This window comes from Eptatretus burgeri, chromosome 14 (genome assembly GCF_056783735.1).
Source record: "Eptatretus burgeri isolate ZD-2024b chromosome 14, Ebu_testis_v1, whole genome shotgun sequence".
Classification (NCBI taxonomy): domain Eukaryota; kingdom Metazoa; phylum Chordata; class Myxini; order Myxiniformes; family Myxinidae; genus Eptatretus; species Eptatretus burgeri.
In genome coordinates, this window is record NC_140974.1 from 70,241,443 (window position 1) to 70,264,142 (window position 22,700).

A 22,700-nucleotide genomic window follows, 5' to 3' on the forward strand; every position below is an offset into this window, starting at 1 on the left:
CCGGTAATTGCCCCTCATTATATTCAGCATGAAAGACCATCAGAAGGATCAGACGCGTAAAGCGAAAAGCGACGATAAGCAATTGGTTCACTTTGGTTGTCTGTCTGTCCACAAACGTCAGCTTATCATCGAGGAACAACTTGTTTAAATTGATAGCTATATTTTCAACATGAATCGGAAAATGAATCGGAAAACAAACCTGTATTTAGCACTACTTTGGCTCTGAATTCATCCCGATCGTACATCCGCAGAGAGAAGTCGGAGAATATTTTTACTCCGTCTGCCTGTCTGGCAGTCAAACAAAATTGAAAATCATTCCAAACAGAAAACTTACTGTTTTTAGGGATGTCATAAAGGAGACGAACAACTTGCACGAATAACTAATATAATGTTTTTAATAAGGTGGTGTAAAAGAAGTTACCTCAACAGCAGTAAACTTCTGAAAAAAAAATTTCCACAACCTTGAAAATTTTTATTTTATTTAAATTGAATTATATACCTGAACACTAAAGAACACAAATCACCTTATTGGCATCTTCAAATATCCTATAGTTTTGCAGTACTTGGACAAATCAAATTTGTACCCTCGACAAATTAAATTTGCTTCTCGCAGATCCCGCCCATGTCCTTTTTTTTTCTCTCAAGACTGTGGAGTAAGTTGTTCTATCTTTGTTCTGTTTTGAAAACAAAAATCATCCACGTTATGACAGCAGAACATGCTTGAGCATTGACAGTTTTGACGGCTCACTGTTTTACATCCCTCAGGATGAAGCACTGTCGCCTAATCCACCAAAATGAGTTTGTCAAATGACTTGATCGTTCGCAATGACGCCTTCATTGAGTAAAAAAAAAAATTATCCGGGAGGGATTTACAATACCAAGAGAACGTTGTTCTCCATCAAAGAAAGAGGCAAATCAACCTCAGCATTCAAGGATTGCAGTGACCCAGCATTTGCAGACAAAAACAAAAACACCAAAAATGGAACTGTGATGACCAGGGATGAGTAATACTGCAGAATATATGGAATTTGTAACGGTAGTGTAATACTATAATCATTGTCATTATTAGAATTGCATACATTTCTTCGATAACGAGGAAATTTTGTCCGTTTTGTTGCATATGCAATGTCGTTGCCTTCTACAGTGTCTCATTTTTACTGCAGTTGTTCCTCTGAAATCGGGACTGGCCGTGGAATTGCAGGACAGAGGCCGAGTGAGGTTGTGGACAAGTGCCGAACACCTCTCTTCGACGTGCCAAGCAAGGTGCATCTTCAATGATAACGTCATTTCCCCTGGACAGGTGAGGTTCATCCCATTGTTTTACTTCCAATCAAAGTATGATCACGTACTTTGTGATACAGTGCTATTTAAACACAAATTTCTGTCTGCCTTTATAATCGTGATTAATAAAGTAAGTGTGGTTTTATCATTGGTATTTGATTTTATTGGAAAATGCCTGTGTATCATCATCATCATCATCATCATCATCATCATCATCAGCCTTTGTCAATCCACTGCTGGATGAACTCATCCCTAAAACTTCTTCACAAACCTTTCTCTCTGGCAACTCTCATCCATCTTGCACCTGCAAGCTTCTTGAATCCCTTTTGCCATCTTACAAGAGGTCTTCTTCTTAGTGGGTTTTTTTTGTCCTTGGGAGCACGCCATTATTTATTTTGTCTAACGATGATCCATTCTTGCTATGTGATTATCCCATTGTCTTTTTAGTTTCTTTACTTTTGCAATGATGTCACACACCCTTCTTTGCACTCTCACCTACGTGTTTATTTTCCTGTCTCTTCGTGTTCTTCAGAACATACATCTTTCCAAGATTCTTTGAGCCATCTGTACCTTCCTGTAGGTCCAGGTTTTGCGTCGCTATGTTATAACAGGCAGGAGACATTGCTTTAAGATTTTCCTTTCAAGACTCAAAGGATGTTTCCCTTTGAGAATCATACTACATCTAATATATAAAGATGAGTTTGTGTTTGTGGGTTTGTCTGTCTGTGGGTGAGTCAGAAGCACCGCCCATGACAGGCCACGCCCTCCAGCCATCCAGAAATCACCACCATCTTTTTCTCTCCAGGTAGCTCTGATTGGTTTAAAGGCCTCATGTACATTTGAAGACTGAACAACACATATTCTATCATTAAATGAAGACACCGTTTTGAGGAAACAAAGTAACATTTTGATTACAACTCAAACGAGGTAATGCATGTTTTGTCCGCAGCGATCGCGGCAGCTGTTTCATATATCCACCGCCCAATCAAGGTACGTTGATTCTCATATTATGCAGAGGAAAGAAAATAATGATATTGTTACGAATCTGGCAGCCATTTGCACACAATAACCAGAGTCCCCGCAGTTCAGTTATTTCGATAAGTATGTGTTTATAGTTAGGGTCCTGTCCCTGTGTTTAATGGGTAATTAAGTGTATGTGCGCTGCGAGTTATTTTTTTAGTTAGAACTAATATCCAATAACAACAACAACAACATCCTCCTTCGATCCTGCCACCATTGGCCTTCCTCATGCGCATGTGTGCCGAGCACAGACGTGGGCGGGGCTTCCATCACCTCAGATTGTAGCCCTGCTCCAAAAAAGGGCATGGAGTGTTTTCTCTGCCCAATGAGCGAAGGGTGAGCATCGCACGCGCGCCCCAGCCAATGGGAAGCCAGAACGCCCAGGAATAAGAGAATTGAGTGGTGTGCGAGAGAGAAGGTTGTTGGTCGGTCACCCCCTGTGTTCTGGCCTGCTGGGCGCTCCTTGTCGTGGTCGTCGGTCTTTGTCCCTAGTCTTCTCCTCGGCGCTTGGTGCGAAGCTGACCATGCAGGTTTGAGTCCCACCGTGGTGATTTGTGTTGGAGCGCGCGGGCTGGTGGTCGGAGCGTCCAACTTCCCCGCCAAGAATCCCAGGCTCCACAGGGGCAGGTCAGCAAGCCGCACGACGTGGCCAGGTACACTACGGAACTCTGTCCCCCCAGCTGAACTATCCTCCTCAGCTGGAGGACCAAATAAAGACTCGGTGGGGTCCATTTCTTTTGGATGTGTGTGTGTGTGTGTGTGTGTGTGTGTGTGTGTGTGTGTGTGTGTGTGTGTGTGTGTGTGTGTGTGTGTGTGTGTGTGTGTGTGTGTGTGTGTGTGCGTGCGTGCGTGCGTGCGTGCGCGCGCGCGCGCCCAGTCTTTAAGTAGAAACGGTATAAGTGCCTTGCATCATTGTACATTTGATTATATTCGTGGTTAAATCTGCTCTGTGTCTCTCTCTCTTCCCGATTATTCGAAACAAACCCCTGTTAAATGCACCAGCTCGTTGCCTGTAATTTCTATCATTGACCCAGCACGGTGTGGGCTTGAGAAATAGGGAGGCCGTTTGTGCTGTAAATTGTTCATTTGGTCCGGCAGGCTTTGGTAATCCCCCTCGGTTACGCCGGATCCGAGTCGGTAATAGCGACTCGGTTCGGACAAAGTCGGCGAGGGTGTGGCTTTCCCGGTAGTTAGACGGCGTGGGTACTTCGGTAAATTGGAATTAGACAATTAACCCTACCCCACGCCGTCGAAATATTGGCGTCCACGGTCCACTAAGGGACCCATGACCTTCGGAGTTATCCGAAGGTTACGACCTTCAATTCCGGTGTTCGGTGGGAGACGGCCCAATGCTCCATCTAGCGGTTGTCCTCGCCACCGAACCTGGCACCACAACAATATTTGATCAAAAAAAAAAATTGTGGGACGTCAAACGCAGTTACTTTCTGTCTGCGAGACAGTGACGTGTCACTTATAACTCAATGTTTGCTTAGCAGAATTTGCAATGATTGTTACAAGTAAAAATACCCTGTTTGCTTCCATGCAAAGTATGAAAAAAGACGTCCCTACACATGACGTCATCACCCAGTGATGTCTACAATAGCACGAATGCACTAATAGTTGGAGCCTTTTGACAACAACCTGCAACTCATGGAAAAATGATATGATAGACAGATAGAGGATAGAGGATAGAAAGTTTATTTTCTGATTACTATAAGAGGGAGAAGAAGAAGAATAGATTAACAAGAGAAGGAAACATGCAAACATGGTAGTTTCATGCGAGGAGTCTTACTGTCACCGAATATAATATATAACTTGCACACCTGTTTGTGTGTTTCATTTTGTGGGTGTGTTTGTGTTTGTGTATCTGTTTTGTGTTTTTAGTTTGTGGGTGTGTTTTGTGTTTGTATAATCTGTTTGTGTATTTTTAGTTTTGGGGTTTGTTTGTGTGTTTTCGTTTGTGTGTTTGTTTTGTTGTTTGTGTTTGTTTTCATGTTGGTTTATTTTTCATTTTGGGGTTTGTTTGTTTGTGTTTGCATATCCATTTGTGTGTTTTTAGTTTCTGGGTGTGTTTGTTTGCACATCTGTTTGTGAGTTCTTAGCTTGTGAGTTTGTTTGTGTTTGTCTGTGTATTTTTCGTTTTGGGGTTTGTTTGTGTTTGTTTATCTGTTTGTGTGTTTATAGGTTGTGGGTATGTTTATTTGTTTGTGTTTGTATATATGTTGGTGCATTTTCTTTTTGGGATTTGTTTGTGTGTTTGTGTTTGTGAATCTGTTTGTGTTTGTGTATATATATATATATATATATATATATATATATATATATATATATATATATATATATATATATATATATATATATATATATATACATATATGTTGGTTTATTTTTAGTTTTGGGGTTTGTTTGTGTTTTTATATCTGTTTGTGGGTTTGTTTGTTTGCTTGTTTGTGTTTGTCTGTGTGTTTTTTGTTTATTTGCTTGTTTGTTTTCGTGTTTGTATTTGTTTGACTTCGATGCATTCCTAAATCGCTAGACGGAATGAATTAGAAACTGGTGTTTCTACTCGTGTTGTTTATGGGAACTTTGAAACGGTTAAAAAATTCATACTCTTGGAAGTGAGGACATTACAAAAACTGAACCACTGAATGGAATGAGTTGACAACAGATGGTTCTGCTCATCAGAGTGTTGGTTTTAAGTGATAAAATACATTCATAGCCCCTGTGGTTCAGGATGGGGGAAGACCTCAATTCTCTCTACATGAGTTAGTATCGTATGGTGCCCCCTGTTGGAAGTCGGTATTTCAAGTCATAATAAGATACTGCAGAAACCTCATGGAAGTGTGCAAGTTAAGGCCCGGTCACACCTTGACGTTTTAGCCAGCGATGGCAACATATTAAAATGTATGTAAAACGCTGGCTGACGTTGAACTTTTGATGTTTTTTTTAAAGATTCGGACGTATTCATAGCGACTTGGTCTTATGTATAACGCATTGGTAAAGGACACAGAACGTTTCGTTGTGTTATAGATAACTTATACCAACGAATGCTGAACCTGTTGTCGGCCTACACAACCTATGCCCAACGATAATCTAACTTAGGCATAGCACGTTGCACGCATCGCCGACGATGTCGTGACGTAGCCTATTAAAAGGCTGACGCACAACGATTCGAATCATAACTGCCGTAGAAATGGAAGTGTCAACATCGCGGTCACACCTTGGCGATCTTGCCAGCGTATGCCGACCTAAGAAAAATGTGTAAAACGTTGGGGCACGTCAAATACGGTACGAGTAAGTTTGGTATACGTGAGTAGAACGCTGAAGTACGCTATCATACGTCGTAGTAAGTAGAGTACGTCAAGAAATTTTAAACATGTTCAAATTTTACGACGTACTCTGCGTATGACACACGTTCCGCATGCGATGGGGATAAGTTTTACACACGATATGTGGACGCTTACACACGTCCACAAAGGCTACTTATAAACTACTCATAAGTCGAAACACGTCGCGGTAATGTCTTTTTTACGCGAAACTTATTTCTAACTTATGTTTGACGTGCTTTGAACCAATTCTTTACGTAGTCCCAACACACATCGACGTATGTAGACGTATTCCAATGACGTCTTCCGGTCGACAAAAAAAAATAAATGAACGTGTTTCTAGCTTACAACTGCCATATAAAGACGTGTTCCCAGCGGTTTTGGGAATTGGTATATAAAAATGGTGTTCATAAAAGGGGAACCCAACAGTGTTTTCGAGTTCCTTTTTGAGTTGATGTCCATGTCAGCAGTAACAGTATCGGTATCAGTATTAGTATTAGTATTAGTATTAGTTTGTTCATGTTGGCAGTAGTAGGTGAGTGTGAGGGGGAGGGTGTGGGTTATGATGGATCGTCCTTGCGTTTAACGATTTAACGATTTAAATGATAAACTCAACGATTTAAATGGCTGCATCTCCACTATTGAAAGTAGACGCTTGCGCTCAACAATTGGATTTTTTTTACACTCAACGACTTTTAAACGGTACCACTCAGCTATTTTCATTGTTTACAATGAACGATTTAAATTGCTGTCACTGGCCTTTGTTTTTTGACGCTGGGGTTTTGAAATTTGAAGCGTTTCTTCTGAACGTGTTAAAACGCTCAAACTCGACTATTTTAAATAGACGCTGCCGATGGACAATTGGAATCATAGCCAAGCTAGACATCGAAGTGTGAACATCCTCGTCATGCCGAAGAAAAGTTTGAAGAATGCTGCAAATAAGTGTCCTGGCCGTGGCCGTGGACGCTGACGCAAGGACGATCCATTATACCGACGTCTTTCAGCCTATGAGTAACTTAAAAGTAACGTCTGTCGATGTGTGGCAACGATCGCGTAACGTGCCAACAACACGTTAATCATAGGTTAGAAATAAGTTTCGGGTACGCTAAACATTACCTCGGCGTGTCTCAACTTACGATTAACTTACAAGTAGCATGTGTTGACGTCTGTCAACGATCGCAGACCGTGCATACAACTTGTGGCCAGCGTAGCGGAACGTGTGAGTCATACGCCGGCATACGTCGTGAAATTTCAAGCATGAAAAAATTTGAGGACAACCAAAAAGTACAACGTTTAAAGCCAGCGTACAACGACGTATGGCAGTGTTTTTCAGCGTGCTCTCAATGTTATCAAAACTTACCCATAACATATTTAACGTGTGCCAGCGTTTTAGAAAAAAAATTCAAAAATCGGCATACGTTGGCTAAAACGTTAAGGTGTGACCGGGCCTTTAGCCATTGCAAAGGAACGGGTGTTTGCTGGTAAGACTTAATTTTCTGAAAGCACTCCAGCACACTTTTGGTCTTTTGTTTATTTCAGACAGATAGTTCTCAGACTAATTTGGTGATATTGCATTCTCAGTCTCTCGCTTTCCTTTTGGTAATTTGCATGTCTTATTTTAATTAGTCGTTGTTCTTAGGAAAACTCCCAAAATCAAATTTACTTCTTTTATTATTTTTAACTATGCAAATTTCACACCCTTGTCGTCATTTATTTTTTGGCATTGTGGCAAAAGGCCTTGTGTGTACCTGCATTTGGATAACAATAAGCATTATCTACTCGAACATTATTGCAGTTATTGTATTTCTTCATATTGTTATTGTAATTTTGGATGTTGTTGACATTGGCACAGGCCAATGATCTTTTTTCCACCAGAGTAAGTGAAATCGATGAATGTACGTGTCCACGTTTCAATGTTAATATGTTAACTCAAGGTATGATTGAACGCTCTTTCCATCCTGTGCTCAGAAATATGACATCAGAATCGACAGAAACGCTGGCCTCGTGGAGATACTGATGGATCGGCTACTTCCTGAAGATGAAGGGTCCTACTCGGTACAGCTCAAGGACGGTGCAGCAGAAAGTGAAACCACACTGGTTTTTATTGGTGAAGGTATTGGTGGCTTTTACGAGATTATTTGTGGTCGTTTTTGTGCAACTTTTTTCGTCTTTTGCTTCTTTATGTTAAAATATTGTTGCGAATTTGCGCCCGCCGGCGTGCGAACGACCACGTAACTCGAATCGCGGCACGTCGCCCACCGGACGGACAATTCTGTCGTGACCCTCTCGGACTAACGCCGGGAGCTAGTCACGGGTGGGCCTTTCGGCCTCACCACGATCGTGCCAATCGGCCCCCCGCGTGGGATAGGGTTGTTCGCCAAACTCCACCTACCTAAGTACCCATGCGGAGGGTAGACCGGGCGATCGCACCTCGCCGCAGGTCGACTCCGGACACGGGCCGCTTAAGCGGTCCGTTCCGTACTATCGGGATAACCGAGCGGTGTTATCGTCGGCCTCGACGGTTCCGATTAATTATCGGGCGTATTAAGCCCACTACCAACCCTTTACGTGAAGCAAGATGGAGATTCAATTAAAGAAAAGACGAAGCGAAACGGGAAAACAGTTCAACATGAGGCACATTTATTCCACGGCACACGGAGAGCACACATATACAATTAAACATAATGCACCTACAGCAATTGCAACAAAAGAAACACAACAATGCAGATCTACAACCGACTACGCGTGCACACGACAACACTTACACAGTTTTACTTTACAGACGGCACCAACAACACATTTACTCAAAAGTAAAAGAAAAGGGCCGCCCTCAAAGACAAGGGGGCAGACGGGGCCTGTGGGCCAATATTTGCGTGGGACCTGAAAGAGCGGTCAGGTCCGCGAGACCGGGTGGATCCTACCCGTGTCTTTGTGATGAGCCGCAAATGTGGCGGCGCGGCGGTGCCCCGACTTCGTGCTCCTTCGCGGGTTTCGTTGGCACTGCTTGGAGTGGGGTGGGAACGGGGCCCCCTTTTCGCACTATCTCAGCGCGGGGGGAAAAGGGGGGGAATTGTTGATGCTCTGGGGAAAGAGGATAGCTGGCTCGCTTGGGTCCCGCGACGAGCAATTCCAACGCGAGCTCGTCGCTGACCGCCGTCTTCCTTGCCTCGGACCCGAGCTACTCGGTCTCTTCCCCCATTCTCCTCAGCCAACTGCAGCAAACCACCTGTACGCCCTCGCCTCCCGACTCCACTCAGTGCTCCAAGCTCCAGGCTTCCTCTCTCTGCAGCTCCCCGACAGACTCCGAACCCCGACAGACTGCGAGCTCCACTCGGCTCTCTGACCTCTCCAGACTGACTGCCCGCTCCTCCAAGGCCGACTCTGCGCTCAAACCGACTCGACCACGCTCCAGGCTTTCTCTCTCTGCAGCTCCCCGACAGACTCCGAACCCCGACAGACTGCGAACCCCGACAGACCGCTCAAATTCGCCCTGCGCTCGGCGCTTTATAGGCCGGCAGGAGAACCCATATGCAAATTTCTACACCGACGCGCCTGGAGGCGGGGCCAAACCGCCCCGCGCTTGCTGATTGGATGGATCAGAAGTGGGCGTGTAGCATTCCTGATCCGAATTCTCCTCAGAAAGGCCGCATTTTGCACTCGCGGCTCGGCGCGCGTCTTGCACGAGTCCAGGACAGCCTGACGCTCGGTGCTCACAAGTGGTGCGGGAATGGCTGCAGAAGGAGAGGTGAAGGTGGTGGAGGGTTTAAGGTGGTAGTTTATGGCCATGGTGCCGTTTGGAATTGCGGTGATGCGATGTTTGCAGGAGCGAGTTGTGAAGGTAAAGATCGTGGCTGTTGGCGTTGTTGTTGTTGTGAAGCAGCGTTGTGGTTGGTGGTTGTTGTGTGATGGCGGTTGAGACGTGGTTCGTTCAAAATAAAGATAGAACAGAAAAACGGCTATCTCAAAGGGTCGCAGCCCGAATGAATCACATTTATTCCCTCTCAACAACGGGTTTGGGGCTAACTACACATGTACTTACAGAGATATCTCACCTACGGGACCTGAATGGTGGTTTGCGAATTTCCTCAACCGCAACAATATATATTTATATTTCTACATACCGAAAGATATTGACAACCCATGAAAATGATTCACTGTGCATGTCCTATTTTTAATTACGTCCCCATTTTGAATTTTGAAAATTTTCCACTCATTCATTCATTTTGTATGCAACCTCTGGGATTTTGGTTGCATCATTGTTGGGAGCATAGCTATTCCATTAATGCAGTGCCCCCTGCAGGTTAGCACAGTAATTACCTCCGCTACTGCTGATGAAGGAAGTTATGTTTTCACCACTTTCTGTCTGTTTGTGTGCAGGGCATCTTATAAAGTTGTGGACGGATCCGGATGAAATTTGGTGGGCAGGTTGAGTGTGTGACAAAGATGAACTGATTAGATTTTGGTGAAGATCCGGATCTGGCTACTATAATTTTTTTTAGTGATTCTTCACCATTTAGAGATCGGGCCAAAACCGTTATATAGCACGATATCTCCAAAAGTTGTGGACGGATTTGGATGAAACTTAGGTGGACACGTTGGGTCTGTGACAAGGAAAAATTGATTCAATTTTGGTGAAGATCCGAATCCGAATCCAGATCCGATAATTTTTTCAGTGATTCTCCACCGTTGAGAGATCGGGCTAAACTGATATATTTTATCATATCTCAAAAAGTTGTTGATGGATTTGGATGAAACTTGGGGGATAGGTTGGGTGTGTAACTAGGATGAATTGATTTGATTTTAGTGAAGATCCAAATCCGGATCTGGATACGAGAGTTTTTAAATTTTTTAAGTGATTCTTCAACCATTGAGAGATAGGCCAAAAACGATATATGGCATGATATTTCAAAAATGGATTGATTTGGCCCGATATGTTCTCATGGATCAGGCATTGGAGGGTGGGAGGTATGCGCTCTACCGAGTGCCCTTCTAGTTTGTAATGTATTTATGGTACCAGTGATAGCCCGCCTACTCTTCACAAAGGGCACCGTGGGATCTTTCACGTCCACCAACTAATGCAGGCAGATGGGATACCCAGTTTACCATCCATCAGAGGGATGACACACACACATTGATAAATCACCATACCTGTGAAACACCAGAACCGGGCGTAGTGGCGTGCGCCTGTAATCCGGCTACTTCGAGGCTTGGGTTGAGGATCGCTTGATGACGGGTGTCCTGCACTGGGCCGCGCTATGAGAGGGTGTAGGGCAGCCCAGAATCATGGCGAAACCCAATCCTTATTCCCTGTGTCGTAAGAGACGACCAGGGTTGCATCAGGAAGGGCATCCGGCGTAAAACCTGTGCCAAATCAGTATGCGGATCATAACGGATGATCCGCTGTGGCGACCCCTAACGGGAGCAGCCGAAAGACGAACAACACAACCTGTGAAACACCAGGATGACAGTTTAAAGCTGGGTCATGATTCAAACCAGGGCTTGACAGCTCAGAGGTGGTGTGCATACCTTATGTTCATCCTGCCAGCCCCTAATATTCCACTGAGTATAGAGGAATTTCCCACTTCATCCTTTTACGTTTCTCAATGAGAGGCCAAGGAACAAAAAACGTAACAAACCATTTTAACGTTATCTCAAACCATTTTTAGTTTTACAAGTTGAAGTGCAAGCGAGTTGGCATGATTTCATTAAAGTTGGAGTGAATATCCTCGTGTTTTCTAAGATTTCAGAAGGCTGTTGAAGGAAAGTGAAACTATGGTGATGGAATGGCAGAGAGAGCAAGGTAATTAAGAAACAAGAATGAAAGGGCAAACTTGACACAGGTCCCCTTAAACTGTTACAGTTACATGATGAAAACTGCATTCATTAGCAAATGATCCCACACATGTGCAAAATAAGTTAGAGCACGTACACTGATCAGCTGGTGAAAAATATTGCTGTTTTCTTCCAAAGGACCTCATTTCACCGAACCCTTGACCTGGGAGGTGACGCAAGAGTGCAATGTCAAACTCTTCGCCAAGGTATGTGATCACAAGTCCATCCATACCACTGGTGATTTTGGCACTGTCATGTGTAGGTTGTATTCTTCGGGGGATAAATTATAAATCAAAAGAGTTCCTCTGTACCAGTTCTTAGTGAGGCCTCATCTAGAATATTGTGTACAGGTTTGATCAGCAAATCTGAAAAAGACACTAAGCTGCCATAGAAAGGATTCAGCATCGGGCAACGAGATTGATTCAGGGCCGAGCGAGAGTAAGCTATGAGGATCAGCTGAAGCAGATGGGTCGATATATATATATATATATATATATATATATATATATATATATATATATATATATATATATATATATATATATATATATATATATATATATATATATATATATATATATATATATATATATATATATATATATATATATGTATGTGCCTGGTATTGGCTTAATGGTAAGGATAGTGGGCTTGGGATCCTAGGGTCCTGAGTCCAAATCCCGCTCAGCTGTTGAATTAATACCAGGTGGGGTTAACTCGGCCTGTCATCCTTCTGAGGTCGGCAAAATGAGTGCCAACATGCTGGTATACTGTGTCGGAGTGGCGACCCGTCCAGGATTGTTCCCAATAGCCAAGGAGACTGCTTCGGCGGCACCAACGCTCTGCACAGAGTATGGTCCTAATGGATGGATGGATATATATATATATATATATATATATATATATATATATATATATATATATATATATATATATATTGGACAGGAGGTGATTGCGATCTGATTGTGTGGTTTATAAGGCAGCAGAGAGAGTGGATGGATTTAAACTATAATTGGATAGGTACCAATAAGTGGGGTTAGAGGGGTAATATGAGTGTTGGCAGGATTGTGCAGGCTTGTTGTGCCTAATGGCCTCCTCCTGTGTTGACGTTCCTTGTGTGATTCCTCGAGTGTGTGCGATTGATGCAGCCATTTCTACTAACTGGCAGCTCTATTTTTGTCATGCAAATCTCTTGTGTTTGAATTGATTTAATATTCTCAGGTGTTGCCTCTCCGAGAAATGGCATAGGTCTCACCTTTGTCCCGTGCACAGCACATCGGGCATGGATACTTCTTTCAATTTATTTTGTGTAAACATCTTTTTATTAACATATATCAAGGCTCATGGAAGAGCAGAATAACAGAGGAAGATGGGTTCGCAGACATTATAGAATTCCTTCGATTTGCAAAACATTTGTGGTTTCAAACGTTCATAACACATGCAGACGGATACAAACATTCGTACACTCACACCCGAGCATAACCATCGAGGAATTTCAACGTATGTACTCGTAAATAGAGGATTGGTTGAAATTGTAAGGAACTTTTATATAAAGATGGTCAACAAGAGAATTGCATAGAGACAGACAAGTTGAATGTATAAAGAAGGGAAAGGGGATGGGGGATGAGAATTTTAGCTGCCCCCAATGTTTTTTTGGACCATCTCCCAAATCATGCCCCAGTGGGATGGATGCAATTCAGCGCTTTATGACCATTTGTTAATCTACTCCAAATGCAAAACCCCCAGATTAAGGTTCCCCGAATGTCGATAACTAAATGTCATCATTTTCCTCATAGAACGTGTATTGGTTAAGTCACAATGTTTGTGATTGAGGCTGTAGTTCATCATAAAACTGATTATGATATTTTGACCACGTTCTTGGATCCAGGTGGGGAATATCAAGAATACGACCAGTGTGTTATGGTTCAAAGATGACAAACAGGTCATGGTTGATGAAGATCACGACTTCAACTACGGCTTCTGCAGCTTGCTCATATCTCAGGTATTTTGTCAACTTCCAAACTGGTCAACTGTGTTGTTTTGTGTTGTGTTTGCGGTTGGTAGTAAAATCATACGAGTCCACATTGAGTCCCCCAACCTTGAATGAAACCAAGGATTTAACCATTCAGTTAGCAACACAAAACAAACGTGCCTCCACTAACCTTTCTCAAGAATGAGGTGAGCAGCTCAAACTCTGGCCGAGTCATACGAAAGACTTTTTAAATGGTACATGCTGCTTCCTTGCTTGTCATTCAGCATGGAAAGGATAGAGCACAGACAAACAACCATAACTTGGCAACCATTGTGCAGGCTGTTGAGGCAAGAAGAAACTCTCCAACACAAGTTGGAAAGATGTTGCACAGGCTTGATGGGCTGAAAGGCCTTTTCTTACATTGAAGCTCCTTGCAAGGGAACTCCTATTAATTATTATTATTATTATTATTATTATTATTATTACTCACATATAAAGCCTGGGACTTCGCTGATGGGAATACAATTCTTTGCTGCGTTGGCTAATCTATGGGGTAAGAACAAAAAAGGATTCTTGGGAAATCCTACTCTCCTTGCGGGGATAACCAGCGTCGCAAGTTGGCATTTGCAGTTTCGTCACGTGTGCCCAGGTACCCACACACAAACTGTCTTTTTATTTATTTATTTATTTATTTATTTATTTCGCATCACAAATAGCTTCCTGGGAGTTCCCTGAATCCACCGTCATTGGTTTCATTGAAATCCGTTAATCTGTTCTCAATCAAAATAAACATGAATAACTGCACTATAGTCCCAAGAAGGAAGCCAGACATAACAACACACACACACACACACACACACACACACACACACACACACACACACACACACACACACACACACACACACACACACACACACACACACACACACACACACACACACACTTGAAGTTATAACCTTAACTTATAAGCAATTTACTAATTTCCCAACTGCCCGGATCATCAGCTGGGCACCATTTATCATCGAGGTTTCAATCCTATCAGCCCAGAACCTCTCCAAACGGCGGATCCACAACTCCGGTGGCAGGTCCACATCAGTAGATTACTCAACATCAATGGACCCACAACCTCAAAGTTGTGTCCAGACAGTCAGTCAACACAACAATACAATATCCTTATTCAAACTTATTTAATTATTAGTTTTATTTGAAGTATTACTACATATGAATAACTTTAATCATACACCACTTCATATGATAATATATAAAGCAATAAACACTTTACCTTGCAGAAATGTCCATTACACAGCACCTCCATCTAACCATGGACTCAAACTGTCATTCAAATTTTCAAACTGTCATCAATAACCTACTCTAACATTCTGCACTGCGTATTTTAGCAACCAACAATAAATTATTTTAGCTTATAACCTCTGCCACCGAAGGTGATGGAGGTTATGTTTTCACCCCTTTCTGTATGTCTGTCTGTCTGTTTGTGTACAGGATATCTAAAAAAGTTGTGGACGGATCCGGATTAAATTTTGTGGACAGTTTCAGTGTGTGACATGGACGAACTGATTAGATTTTGGTGAAGATCCGGATCCGGATACTAGAATTTTTTGAAGTGATTCTTCATCATTGAGAGATAGGGCCAAAAAGGATATATAGCACGATATGTCAAAAGGTTGTGGACAGGTCCGGATGAAACTTGGTGGACATGTTGATTTTTGAGTGTGAGACAAGGAAGAATTGATTCAATTTCGGTGAAGACCCGGATTCGGATCTGAAAAATTTTTAAGCGATTCTTCATCATTGATAGGGCTAAACTAATATATAGCACGATATTTCAAAAGTTGTGGACGGGTCCGGATGCAACTTGGTGGACATGTTGAGTGTGTGACAAAGCCAAACTGATGAGATTTTGGTGAAGATCCGAATCCGGATCCGACTTCTGGAATTTTTAAAGTGATTCTTCAACATTGAGAGATAGGGCAAAAAATGAAATGTAGAACGATCTCTCAAAAATGTATTGGGCCAGATATGTTGTCATGGATCAGGCATTACAGGACAGAGGCATGCACTCTACTGAGTGCCCTTCTAGTTTATAATGTATTTTATAAAGAATATTTATGTATTTTATTTTTATCTAAACACCTCCATTATTTAATACCATCTATGAATATATATATATATATATATATATATATATATATATATATATATATATATATATATACAGTATATATATATATATATATATATATATATATATATATATATATATATATATATGTTTAATCAATAATATTAATTAAATAATTTACTTCACTAAAATAATTAATTCATTATTATTATATAAAATGCAATGCAATAGGAACTTGTTTACATAAAAATCAACCAAACTTAAATAAAAGGTGATGATGGAGTCCAAAGACATTCTCACAAGACCTGATCAAACAATCAGCCAAATATCCTTTGTTTAACATGATGGGGAAAAAAACCTTCTCAGCACATTACGCAAAATCATCCTTTGCTGGACAAATTCTTGCAAATCTAAATATCTGAGATGAAAAGACATTGCAACCGATTTTGATTAGTATATTGCTTCCTGGAAAGGTGTACAAGACTACAGGGAAACTGAAATCAACAACTTTATGATATACACTCGTACTAAAACCATTCTGTCCAACTCTAACCAACACATCTAGATATGGAGTAACTGCACAATCATCAACCCTCCTGTTTACAATCAGGCTATCTGGATAAATCTTGTGAAGCTGCCGAACAAAAAAATTATAGTTAACCATACAAATATCATCAATATAACGACGTGTATGAGATAATATGGTCGTTTCCACGCCGGGTTAAGTCAATTACCCCGACCCAATTGTCGTGAACGGGGCGGTTAAGACCGACCTGGACGGATAGCTGAATATTGCTACCTTGGAGGCGAACATGTGATCCTTGGGGATTATCGCGCGCACAGGATGGAGGGTTGCAAGGACGCATAGCAGACAGAGGCACAAGGGTTTGTCCTCGAACCCACAACGAATAGACAGACACAAGATATTCTTAATAAATAGGGTTTAATGAACATAAATCAAATGTTTATAATGCAAATAAATCAAAGCGTAATAATAAAAACGTGTAGTGAACTAAAGATAATTTCCAGACGTCTCCACACGGACTTAAATTCAGACAAGGGGAAAGATAAAACAAAAGGAAATCCCTTCCTTTATTCTGGCACTTAGCTAGGTGTCCAGATATGATCTTTGAGGAACTTGGGGACCAAACCGCGTCATCCTGCACAGGAAAGCGCACCCGAAAATGGCACCTAGCCACTCTCTGTGCGGGAAACGTGTGTGAGGTATTTGTGTGGCAGTATTCAATGCCAAGGCTCACCAACCACCGTGCAGCTTCTTTTCACGAATGAACCTGCCGACCCCGCTCCTCCCTTAAGGCCCTGTCACACCTTGACGATTTAGCCAGTGTATGCCGACATATGAAAAATTTGTCTAAAACGCTGGCACACGTCGAATACGTTATGGGTAAGTTTTGCATACGTTAAGAGCACACTGGCATACGTCGTAGTACACTGGCATACGTCGTAGTACACTGGCATACGTCGTAGTACGCCGAGCTCGTCGACAAATTTTAACATGCTTAAAATTTTTCGACGTATGCCAGCGTATGACTCACACGTTCCGCATATGCTTGGCCATAAGTTGTAGGCACGTTACGCGATCGTTGACACACGTTACTTGGAAGTTACTCATAAGTCGAAACACGTCGAGGTAATGTTTAGCGTACCCGAAACTTATTTCTAACCTATGAGTAACGTGTTGTAGGCACGTTACGCGATCGCTGACGCACGTCGACACACGTTACTTGTAAGTTACTCATAATTCGAAACACGTCGAGGTAATGGTTAGCGTCAGTGTTCCAGACTCCCTGTTTTTTTGTTTTTTTTCTTCTTCTTCGGCGTGATGGTGATGTTGATACTTCGATTTCTAGTGCAGTTATAATATAATATAATTAATAGGCTGCCGCTCAACGATTTAAACCATAACCGCACTAGAAATCGAAGTGTCAACATCACCGTCATGCCGGAAAAAAAAAATGGAGTTTGACGCCAAAAAAAAAAAAATACTGACGCTAACCATTACCTCGACATGTTTCGACTTATGAGTAACTTACAAGTAACGTGTGTCGACGTGTGTCAACGATCGCGTAACGTGCCTACAACTTATGGGCAGCATATACGGAACGTGTGTCATATGCTGGCATATGTCGAAAAATTTTCAGCATGCTTAAAATCTGTCGACCTACTCGGCGTACTACGACGTATGCCAGCATGCTTCAGCGTGCTCTTAACGTATACAAAACTTACCGATAACGTATTCGATGTGTGCCAGCGTATTCGGCAAATTTTTCATACGTCGGCATACGCTGGCTAAAACGTCAAGGTGTGACAGCGGCTTGACACTTCGATGTCTAGTGCGGATATGATTTGAATCGTCGAGCCGCAGCCTATTAATAGGCTACGCCATGTGATCGTCGGTGATACGCTGCCGCGCTATGCATAAGTTAGACTATCGTTGGGCATAGGTTGTGAACGCCGACAGCACGCTAAGCATTCGTTGGTATAAGTTATCTATATGTTATCAAAACGTTCTGTGTACGTTACTAATACGTTATGCATACATCCAACTCGTTATGAATATGTCGAAAACTGGAAAAAAAACATCAATAGTTCAGCGTACACCAGCTTTTTACATATATTTTGATACCTTGCCATACACTGGCTAAAACGTCAAGGTGTGACAGGGCCTTTACATCATGTCCGCTCACCACTCGATAGACAATTTCTGAGGCCCTGAGATAAGGCCTTCAAGGCGCGCTCTTCTTTTCTCCTCTCCTCAGAAACTTACAACTTCACGACTCAGCCGAACAGTAATGGCTAGCGTCTTGCTCCAGCACGCGGACAAATTCACACAGCACGAACACGAAAATCGCGCTGCTATTTCGTCGTGCCGAGAGGAGAGCCAGAGAAGTCCGATGTGTTCTGACTGCCGTGTCCACACTATCGCACTTTCTGACATCCACGGACCAATCCCAAACCTCAGGGCATGGCCTGCCAGTTGTTGTTAAAGCGTCGTTCCTTTTTACAGCTGGCTTTGTCAATGCAAAAACGTAGGAAAAGGAAAAGGTCACACACACAAAAAAAAAGGGCAATCCCATACTGGCAGAAATGAGCCTTAATCCCTATCTAATTAACACAGCACCCCCTCCCCCTCACTCCATGCGGTGACATAACAACTTAAGCTGACAGTTTTCCCTACTTAAATTACATCGAAGTGTCTCCTGCTCGTCCACGGACCATGCTCCTCTATACAATCCTACCTTTACTCTGAAGTTCCACTATCTATCCCACAAACACAATAATATTTTAGCGAATCCTAATTTTTTTCTCCTTCATCAGTTTCTGCATGAATGAAAATTCACAGAAAATAAGAAAAATGTTCGCTAGTAGGGGGTTGCAATTCCCACCCATGGGAATATCCTTCACCTGTTGAAACATTATCACACAAAAAGACACAAAATTATTAAATTAAATAAAAATAACAGCATCCTTAAACTTCTGCTTATCAAAACAATGAAAACATGAGTATTTATTTTTATAAAAGAATGCTCTATCAAACCTGACACATAAAAACTTATTAAAAGAGTTAAAAACCTTTTCCATAACTTTGAAGAGTGAATCCCTCACTTTTTATTGAGGAATCTAATTCCATCTAAGAACTCTAAAGAAGATTTAATGCTCCATAAAGTGTTAATACCAGAATTCTTCTCATTTGCTAAACAATATTTCCTGAACTGTTCTCTAACAACTTGTAATCCTGAGTAAACTATAACCGATAACTGTTTGATGGTGGAATACCGCCTGGCACCCGCTATAAACCTATACTTGCACGGGTTCTTAAGAAGCTTAGGAATCCACAAAAGCCGAAGAATACAAAGATTTACCTCTTTACATTTAATACCGAAATGATTACCTAAAAATTCCTGATGTTCAGAGATAATATCTTGGAGCGACTTATGACAAGGAACATATGTGCTATTTCCTATACAGGGGAAAGTAACCGTATCAATGCCTAACTCTTAATAAAACCTCCACATAAAACTTTTTACAAACTTATTTGAAGCCTTAACAGCTGGAGCTATTATGTAGCTATCATGAAGATCCCAAATGTCTTTACAAACACTCGGTTTGTAAGAGACAAACAGACAGACACGGCTCCTTTTATAATGTACATTATTATTAGTCCCTGTAGATTGCAGCCATATTAAATCTGCTGAAACAAATAAGTGAATCAGGATAAATACCGTTCAAGACTGGAAGTTTTGTACAGTTTCCATATTACAGTGCTAATTGTGTGATTTGCCTGGGAGTGTTTTCGGAAGGTTGTTACCGATGACGTCTCAGAGATGGCAATTAAAACTTTTAAAAATTAAAATCCGAGTTTCAAGCTTGGAGAGGTCATGCTGAATAATCCCAAATGGCGAAAGAGCATCTTCATTGACTGATCTTCAATTTATAGACTAATTTATGATTGAATCTCTCCCACATCAAAGCAAAATAACCCAATTTGTATACTACAAATGGGCTCACTCTCCTCACTGAGACAAAGGTGAGTCATAAAATGTTCTTTTATGTTCAAGTTTACATCGCCATAGAGTTATAGCGGTATTCTGCTAATATGTTGCTTTTAGAATATTATGTCGGCTGCGAAAATAAAATTATATTTGAAATGCAAAAAAAATACTGTTTCTGAGAAAGAGGTTGGCATGAACAGCAAAAAAGTTTAAGAACCTCTGCTATAGAATTGAAACTGGAAGACGAGGTTATACTTTAGCAATTTAGCAGGCATTCTTTGCCCAAATCTGACAACCACTTTTTTAAAAAAGGAGTTTCACCTGCTGAATCCAATAAGCCCAGTTGCCAAACTCTCTGACCTTGTTTTTATATCCAAAATGGCCGATTTTGAGATGGCCGCCATGCTAAAACCATTTGAAAACATCACATTACTTTTATACCATTAGCGCTAGAAAGACAATCTTGGGGTCTATTGTTACCGATTTTGTCATTCTAAATTTATTAGAATGGGAGTTTGGATGATTTGAGAAGAAGATCATCCTGAAAATCAAAATGACAGCCACAAGCAAATATAATGAAAATCTCATCGTTTTGAAATGGCAAGGATGGAAAGAGGTCAGATCAGATATGGTAGCATGTGCCAGAGCAGCACGTCACTGTGTCCACTTTCCGCTGGTACTCCAGGGGCATCCGTCTGGCCATCCCCCAGGCAGATGCCTGGCCCATCCCCATCTCCTTGAGATGCCGATCAACCTGCTGCAACCACGAGGCATGTGGTTGGCCCATTGGCCTCCTCCACTCAGGAGACTCCCTTGCTGAGAGAATCTGGTGAGCAGGATCAGCGTCAGGAAAACGAGCCACATTTCCATACAGCCGCAGCTGATGCTCATGGACTATGCAGGTAACAGATCTCATTTCAGTCTCTCTCAGCAACCGCTCAAAGGACACAAAGTCTGACCAGCGATAGCCAAGGATTCTCCGAAGAGACCTGGTACCAAAGGAATTAAGTCTCCGTCTCAGATCCTTGGTCAGAGTCCAAGTCTCGCATCCATAGAGCAAGACTGGAAGCACCAAGGACCTGAAGACTCAGACTTTCGTCCTCCCGCACAGGTACCGGCAGCGCCACACCCCATTATCCAGTGAATCCATGACTCCCCAGGCCCGACCCAGACGTCTATTGACCTCTGACTCTCAGCCAGCAGAGACATGAATATCACTGCCAAGGAAAGTGAATCTCTCTACGACCTCAACATGCTCACCATAAATAGGCACAGACAGGACAGCAGCATCCAAGATGTCATTGAAAGCCTGGATCTTAGTTTTGACCCAGGAAATTCGTAATCCCAGCGGCTCCGACTCCTCATTCAGCACCTCGAGGGCCCCCGAAAGGTTATCTAAAGTCTCCTCAAAGATGACTGCATCATCTGCGAAATCAAGGTCAGAGATCTTGACATTCCCAAACAATGCACTGCAGCTTGATCTCTCCGACATCCTCCCTAGAATCCAGTCCATACAAGTGCTGAAAAGTGTGGGGGCCAGTACACACCCCTGACGAACTCCAGTAACAACTGCAAATAAGTCAGAGATGGCACCACCACATCTCACAGCACTCTCAGTACCAGAGTAGAGTTCAGACATCAGATCAATCGGTTTTGGTGGCACCCCACGAAGACTGAGAATCCTCCAGAGGACATCCCGATTCACTGAATGAAACGCTTTACAGAGATCAACATAGGCTGCAAGCAGCCCCTGCCGAAACTCTTGTCTGCGTTCAGTGAGGAACCGAAGACCAAGGATACAGTCAATCGTTGACCTCTTTGGTGTAAAGCCTGATTGCTCTGGACGCTGGTGCTCAAGCAGATGGTGGCGAACCCTATCTAGAATTATCCGAGCAAAGACCTTGCCCGGCACTGAGAGCAGCGTCACCCCTCGGTAGTTGTTGCAGTCTTGGCGATCACCCTTCCCTTTCCAGAGAGGTACAACAAGGCCCCTCTTCCAGTCAATTGGGATGATGCCTGTGTTCCAGGCAGAGCAAAGAACTGCATGCCATGACACGAGTGCAGCATTTCCACCAGCCTTGAAAAGTTCAGCATGGATGCCACAGATCCCTGGAGCTTTACCCCATTTCAACCGGTTCACTGCAGCCTGTGTTTCCACAAGCGAAGGTGGACCACAGTTGATTGGAGGGTCAGCAACAGGGATTGTAACACCACTGAGGTCCAACTCGACAGCTGGGGGATCAGCCTGGTACAACCGCTCAAAGTAACCGGCCCAGCGGGCCTTCACTTCAGACTCCTCTGTCAAGAGCCTACCACCCTCTGCTCTGACTGTAGTACACCGAGGGATGGGCTTGGATGAACGCAATGTGTGAATTCCCCTGTAAGAAGGATGAGAATCACTTGACCACAGGTGATGCTCTACCCCCTCACAGATTCCTCGCACATAGGCCTCCTTGTCCACCCTTAGCGCACGTACAGTTTAACGCCTCAGCTCCCTGAACAGCTCAGCTCTGCCATTCAGCCTGCCTGGCCCTGCGACTCTGGTCAATGGTATCCAGTGTCCCTCGAGAGACAAAATTCTTCTTTGCCCTACGGTGAGTTCCAAGACATCC

General features: G+C 42.6%; 1 protein-coding gene across 4 annotated transcripts in view; it reads left to right on the top strand.

The window, feature by feature from the left end:
* Positions 1 to 22,700, top strand: part of LOC147013560 (myomesin-1-like) — a 252,103-nt gene that overhangs the window by 146,301 nt on the left and 83,102 nt on the right. For all 4 annotated transcript variants that reach the window (XM_085855453.1, XM_085855456.1, XM_085855454.1 and 1 more), the window contains 6 exons: positions 1 to 3; positions 1,164 to 1,300; positions 7,596 to 7,740; positions 11,368 to 11,427; positions 11,598 to 11,665; positions 13,348 to 13,461. The exon at positions 1 to 3 is cut by the window's left edge and continues 42 nt beyond it. In XM_085855453.1, coding sequence (XP_085711579.1) covers positions 1 to 3; positions 1,164 to 1,300; positions 7,596 to 7,740; positions 11,368 to 11,427; positions 11,598 to 11,665; positions 13,348 to 13,461 — 527 coding nt within the window. The remainder of the gene's footprint in view (positions 4 to 1,163; positions 1,301 to 7,595; positions 7,741 to 11,367; positions 11,428 to 11,597; positions 11,666 to 13,347; positions 13,462 to 22,700) is intronic.